Here is a 6,519-nt window from a genome sequence, read left to right on the forward strand (position 1 = left end):
CAGGGAGACTGAGGCAGACACAGTAGCCATAAGCAAGCCGACTGGGGGGAGAGGAGAGAGGAGAATAAACATTGCAGCTCAGTAATGTCCAGGCAACTGAGACAAACAAGACAGTCCAGGTTTGGTGGAAATAGCCACTTAGGGGAACAGGCTGCGGATCCAGGTCTGGTATATGGGTTAATTCTTTTTTATTTTAAAGAGAATAAAAATTTTTTAAAAACATTAAAATTAAAATTTCAAAACAAAATGATAGGAAATTAATGGTTATTATTTTGCATATTGTTATCATTAAAGAAGTTGCTCAGATGACCAGGTACAGGCATGCAAAATTGATCGAAAAATATAAGCACTAACTGTCCCTTTCAATGCACTAATAGAAATTAGTAGTACAGGGGGCTGGGGATTTAGCTCAGTGGCAAAGCGCCTACCTGGCAAGTGTAAGGTTGTGAGTTCTGTTCCCGGTACCGGAGAAAAACCAAAAAAAAAAAAAAAAATAAATAAAATTTAAAAAAAATTTTTTTATGGTTTTTGTTTTTTTTCCGGTACCAGGAATTGAACTCACGACCTTGAGCTTGCCAGGCAGGCGCTGGGCCGCTGAGCTAAATCCCCAGCTGCCAAAATTTTTTTTTAAATTTAAAAGAAGCAAAAAAGAAGTCAGGCATGGGCATGTATGACTGGAATCTCAGCATTCTGGGAGGCTGAGACAGGAGGATCCTAAATTTGAGCCCAGCTTGGGCAACACAATGATTTAGCTATCTCAAAATGTAAAATAAAAAATGGGGGGCCTTGAGCTCAATATCCTGTACCACCCAAAAGAAGGGAAAGAGGGATCCGGGCACCTTTAGGAGCTCCCTGTCATTTTCTTTCTCTTTCTCCTGTCCCCACCCCAGTGCAGGCAGTGGCCGGTTCCACCACTGGCAACAGCCCGACCCGGCAGGCGCCACTGGCCCGGCCCCAGCCCGTGGGGAGGTGGCCGCGTGGAGCCAGAGTGGGCAGTTTCTTCCCCACATCCACCCGCGAGCCCTCGCCGGGCCCCACCACCCCCTCTTACCTCTTGGGGATTTTGTCTTCCTCGGTCTCCGAGCTGTCTGTGGCGAACGCTTTGACCTCGAAGTCAACCCCGCAGCTCTGTTGAGACGGGAGCAGCAGGCAGGGCTCAGCTTGCTCCCCAGGAGAGGCGGCCACAGCCCTCCCCGAGGCCTGGCAGGAGTGGGGTTAGAAGGGCCCCACAGCTCCGGGAGAGAGGGTCCTTGGGGGCTGCGGGAGGAGGGGTGTGGGGCCTGAGGGGTGTTTGTTTGTTTTGGTGTTTGACAGGGTCTCACTGGGTAGCCCAGGCTGGCCTTGAACTCAGGGAGAGCCTCCTGGAGTGCCGGGTCTCAGTGCCTTTTCCTGCAACTCTGCCCTGTGTGCGTGCGCCCTCTGCCTGCTGGGCAGGGTGTGGGACGTGGGGCAGACAGACCCAGGTTCTGGGGGGTGTAGCCCATGAAGGCTGGGCAGGGCTGTGAACCCCGAGCCCCACAGCCAAGCACGGGCAGGGAGCCACAGCCCCCAGGGCCCACAGCTCACCCCAGTTAGGAGAAACTAGAAATGGAATTTGGGGGAAATCTAGCTTTTCAAAACCCTTACAGCACGCAGGGCAAGCACATCGGGCACCGGCCCGCAGCAGCAGCCTGGCTGTGACTTCCTGGCCCGCAGACCCACGCCCTCCACTAGGCAGGGGGCGGGGTTGTACTCTCCCCACCACCCCGGGCCAGTGTCGCTGCAATGGCACAGGCCCAGCGTCCATGGTGACCCACGAGCTACTGACTCCAGGTTCTGCGACCAGGGATTCACGATTCTCAGCAACTCTAAAGTCTGTGTGGAACATAAACACGTTTTCAATAAGAGACTACTTTTAAAAGTCCATTGTGCCAGCTGTGGTGGTGCACGTCCATAATCCCAGCACTGGGGAGGCTGAGGCAGGAGGATCGCCATGAGTTCCAGCCCAACTACATGGCCTTGGACTACCTGGTGAGTCCAAGGCCAGCCTAAACTACATAGCAAGACCCTCTCTCAGAAACAAACAAAGCCCACTGAAAGAACACAGGAAGGAACAAATCTATGGTATTTCTTCTTTAACCTTTCCTGTGTCTTGCGGAGCCGGCTGCAGCATCACGGAGCAGGGCAGGTAGTCGGGAAACTGCGGAAAGACAAAGAAGAAACGATCCTCTCAGAGGGAGTGTGGTCACGAGCATCACACAAGTTGGGGAAAGAGGAACAAGAGGCAAGAGGACAACCGATCTGCCCACGCTGCGGACACCCAGAGGAGCTGGTCCCCGACTGGCACGAGTGCCCGCGTGCACAGACACGCGGATGAGAGTGCACAGGTGCATGTGTGTCACAGAAACGTGGCCAAGCGATGACTGTGTGCTCTGCTCTGGTTTTCTCACTTCACTCGCCCAGCCTGACTTAGAAAGATTATGACTTTTTTTTTTTTTTGAGACAGGGTCTCGCAGCCCCCTACCTCAGCCTCCCGGGTGCTGGGATGACAGGTGTGCGCCACCCAACTGGGCGGGTGAGGCTGGCTTTGAACTTGCAGTGATGCCCCTGCCTTAGCCTCCTGGGTCCTGGGTTACAGGCGTGAGTCACACGCCCGGCTCCTGTTTTTTTCCATCATGAAAGTTCTGTGCCATCGCACTTAGGGCTTTGATGAGACAGAGTGTAGCCTGCCCCTTTTCCTTTGGTGGCCTTGTAACGGTCTGCACTTTTTTGCCATTACAAAAAGTGCTGCAAAAGAAAAAAATCCTTCTTCATTTGCTCAGGTTCTGATACATGTTGACGCGTTGTCACCAAGAGACTGTCACTTCAAACTGCCAGCACAAGTGCAGGGCAGCGCTCAGGAGCAAGTACCATTTTTTAAAAAGCTCCTAAAACAACTGTAAAATACAGTAACATATTTATCACTTTATCTCTCTTCAATGTACAGTTCACTGGTATTAAGCACATTCGGCAACGATCTCTACTCTCCGCTTCCAGAAGGTTTTCACGATCCCACACAGAAGCTATGGCCACTAAACTTCAGTCTTCCTGGTGTGGTGGCTCAGGCCCACAATCCTGGCGCTTGAGAGGCTGAGGCAGGAGGATCACCATGAGTTTGAAGCCAGCCTGGGCTACATAGTGAGTTCCAGGCCAGCCTGAACTACACAGTGAGAACCTGTCTCAAAAAAAATAAAAAAGAAGGAAGAGAAGAAGAAGGAGGAGAATGCATAGAAGGAGAGAGGATGACAGACATTTCCTCTTGGGGAGCAGACGCCCATGATTCAGGAGCCTATGATGTCAGAACCTATGACGTCAGGCTTCCATGACGTCAGAGCACTTGGTGCTGGTTCCCGGAAAGTCAGCTTTCCTGGATGAGAGGTGCGGCTGCAGCGAGAAGGGATGGAGCCGAGAAGACCCACTGAGGCGTGGGCAAGGCTGGGTGAGAGCGCCCTGCACCCAGACCTCTGTCCCGCCGAGCATTCCCGGGGCCACCGAGGGGCCCTTCTGCCGGTTTCTTTTTATAGCTGGGCTGGCAGCACATGCTCATCTAATTAGGTGGTCAGAGGAAGGGAAATAGCTAAACGGCAGCTGGAAATGATGCCTTCGAAGGCAGATACTATTTTCAAGGACTTAAAAACAGACAATCACAGAGCCGGCGGTCCAGAGCTTCCGCAAGGGTGCAATTTGCAGGCTGGTGGCCTTCCTCCCCTGCCCACCGGGCCCCTCACCGTGAGCAGAAAGGGGTACGTGTGGCCGCCCAGCTTCTTCAGCAGGCTCTCCTGCAGCCGCGTGGGGGCGCCTGCGGCCCCCACGGGCGGGTACACCTGCACCCGCGTGAAGTACAGGTCCCGGCGGAAGCTCAGCCCCATCACGTCGATGTCCTCCTGGCCGTAGCGGAAGGCGCAGGTCAGCGTGACGAACACTGGGGCGAGAGGGGGACGCGGTCAGCCTGTGCCCACTGCCCCGGGATGCGCGGGCAGGGTGGCCTCGCCACGCCCGCTGTCAGCCCGGAGTCCAGGCTTCCCTGTCTGGAAGGGCTGGCTCTGAGAGGCAGTACTGTGAAGGGTGATACAAAATGATACAGTGAATGTTTAAGTCAAAAAGGACTTCAGTTCTATTACAGTAAACACCGTGTTGCCGTGAATTCCCCTGAGTTCCTCTTTTTGACACATGGAGCCCTCCATGTACTTTCTGGAGCCCACTTCCAGGAGCAGTTTTACTTCGCCGTCCCGGCTGCCTGGATGGCTTAAATCGATTCCAAGTCTTGATCTTTCATAGTCGCTCAGACCTGGGGGCCAGCCGGAAGTTGTACCGAGCCAGGCCTGGTGCATAAGGCGGATGAGGGCACAGCCACTGGCCCAGAGGTTCCCGTAAATGTTTGAATCAATTCAGGACATCGAGGCAACTGAAGTGCAACTGAAGACCCTCCTGAAAGAGAACTCCAGAACTGCTGCAGAAAGTGACAGGAATGAGGGGATAAGGGCTGGGGATTTAGCTCAGTGGCACAGCGCCTGCCTGGCAAGTGTGAGGTTGTGAATTCGATTCCCGGTACCAAAAAAACAAAAAAAAAAAAAAAAGAACGAGGGGATCATGTGTTAGAAGGGAGAGGGCTTATTCTAAGGGGGATTCATGGTAATCTATATTTGATTGTAATCATTGTTTAAAACTTAGATATTAATCATATTTCTTTTTATAATGTTGCATATGCAGCCCACACCTTTCGGGGCAATCAGTCCCTTCCTGAGGGTGACAGTGTATTACCCTACTGAGAAATGTCACAGGTGTCTCCCTTGCAAGCGCATTCTGTGGCCAGGGTGGTAGGACTCCGTGCCCAGAGAACACGGTGCCCCTCATCTGCTCCCTCCCCCAGCACAACAGCTCAGGGAGGCTGTGAAGGTGCTGGCTTGCTGGGCTTCAGGGGCAGGAAGTCTGGTGAAGGGTGAAAGTATCAGCAGGAGAGCTGGGCGTGGTGGCGCACGCCTGTAATCCCAGCACTCAGGAGGCTGAAGCAGGAGGATGGTGGAGAGTTTGAGGCCAGCCTGGGCTACATAGTGAGTTCAAGACCAGCCTGCACTATATAAAGAGACCCTGTCTATAACAACAGCCACAAAACAACAATAATAAATACAGCGCTTGAAGAAAAATGGAGAAAGCCAGATGTGTGCTGGAAGCAGACCAGCTGAGGGAAAAGCCAGAGTGAGAGGATGAAATCAAACCCGAGTCTCTCATTCCGCTGCCTTCGAGCACTGCCCTGAAACCGTCTAAACCCTGAGCCACAGCCTGCGAAAACGCCAAGTGCCTGCAGAGCCCGAAGACCCCGAGCGAGGCCGGGGCACAAATCCACGCCGCACTTCAGGCTGGAAACACAAAGCCCGCGTTCTGCAACACAGCACAGAGGTCCAGCCACAGCCTTTTTTTTGGTACAGTTCTGCACATCTGGCTTATAAAGCCACTGTCTTGTTTTGTACGGTAGCCCTTGCTTATACAACTGTAATCTTCACTGGTTGTACTGTGTAGCACTGTGGCTTATGTTCTGTTATACATTACAGTATTACATGTAAGTTGTACAAACAAATCTGGGCATGGTGGTGCACGCCTGTAATCCCAGCACTCAGGAGGCTGAGGCAGGAGGATTGGTGTGAGTTCCAGGCCAGCCTGAGCTACATATCAAGACCCTGTCTCAAAAAAAAAAAAAAAGTTACACAAATAAAAGCGAAGTCACCAAGCTGGAGCTGCCTGTGACCATTTCTTCGTTCTGAGTACTGCAATGTACACACCACACACAGCTCCTCATCTAGCAACCAATTCACTGAACAACCTCCTCGAAGGGTCATAACGGGCCGTCGGTGTTCGCATCTGCAAAGACGCGGAGTCAGCCGCACCAGCAGGGCCGTGAGTAACTCGAATCTGTTCAGTTCACAGCCCACAGCTGTCACGAGTAACAGACGTGGCCGCACCCCAGCGCCAGAGATCCCAGGGCACAGCGACACTGGCCTCAGAGGGCTTGGGGTGCGGGGTGCGTGGGCCGGGTACCGACTCACCTTTCTTCCCTTTCACAAGCTCTGGGTCCACGAGCACAACTCCATCTACACAGGAGAGGGAGAGAAGAGCGAGAGTGACTTGGAGGAAACCAGAAGCCTTCTGAAAAGTGAGCACAGTACACTTTTCCTTTCCTTTCTTTTCTGTGATTCAGGGGATTGAACCCGTGTACGCTAGGTACATGCTGTCCCGCTGAGCTACGTCCCCAGCCCTTTAAAAAATTTTTTTGAATGGGCTACAAAGTGAGTTCAAGGACAGCCTGAACTGCATAGCAAAACCATGTCTCAAAAAGACAAAAAATTTTTTTTTTTTACTGGCGGGGCATGGGGAACCTTTTTGTTAATTTCTTATTTGTTCTCTCTGTGTCTATTTTTTTTTTTTTGGTTTTTCTCCGGTACCGGGAACCGAACTCATGACCTTGCGCTTGCCAGGCAGGTGCTTTTGCCGCTGAGCTAAATCCCC

The 6,519-nt window shown here is 52.5% G+C and overlaps 1 protein-coding gene across 4 annotated transcripts in view; it reads right to left on the reverse strand.

Annotated features, from left to right (window-relative positions):
* The window catches only part of Sag (S-antigen; retina and pineal gland (arrestin)), a 32,782-nt gene that overhangs the window by 17,959 nt on the left and 8,304 nt on the right, over positions 1-6,519 (reverse strand). For all 4 annotated transcript variants that reach the window (XM_005395352.2, XM_005395351.2, XM_013519857.1 and 1 more), the window contains exons 4-7: positions 6,060-6,104; positions 3,747-3,940; positions 2,120-2,179; positions 1,052-1,128 (exon numbers count right to left, since the gene is read on the reverse strand). In XM_005395352.2, coding sequence (XP_005395409.1) covers positions 1,052-1,128; positions 2,120-2,179; positions 3,747-3,940; positions 6,060-6,104 — 376 coding nt within the window. The remainder of the gene's footprint in view (positions 1-1,051; positions 1,129-2,119; positions 2,180-3,746; positions 3,941-6,059; positions 6,105-6,519) is intronic.

The sequence above is a fragment of the Chinchilla lanigera genome, unplaced genomic scaffold (genome assembly GCF_000276665.1).
Source record: "Chinchilla lanigera isolate Chin_1 unplaced genomic scaffold, ChiLan1.0 scaffold00052, whole genome shotgun sequence".
In the NCBI taxonomy this organism is placed as follows: Eukaryota; Metazoa; Chordata; class Mammalia; order Rodentia; family Chinchillidae; genus Chinchilla; species Chinchilla lanigera.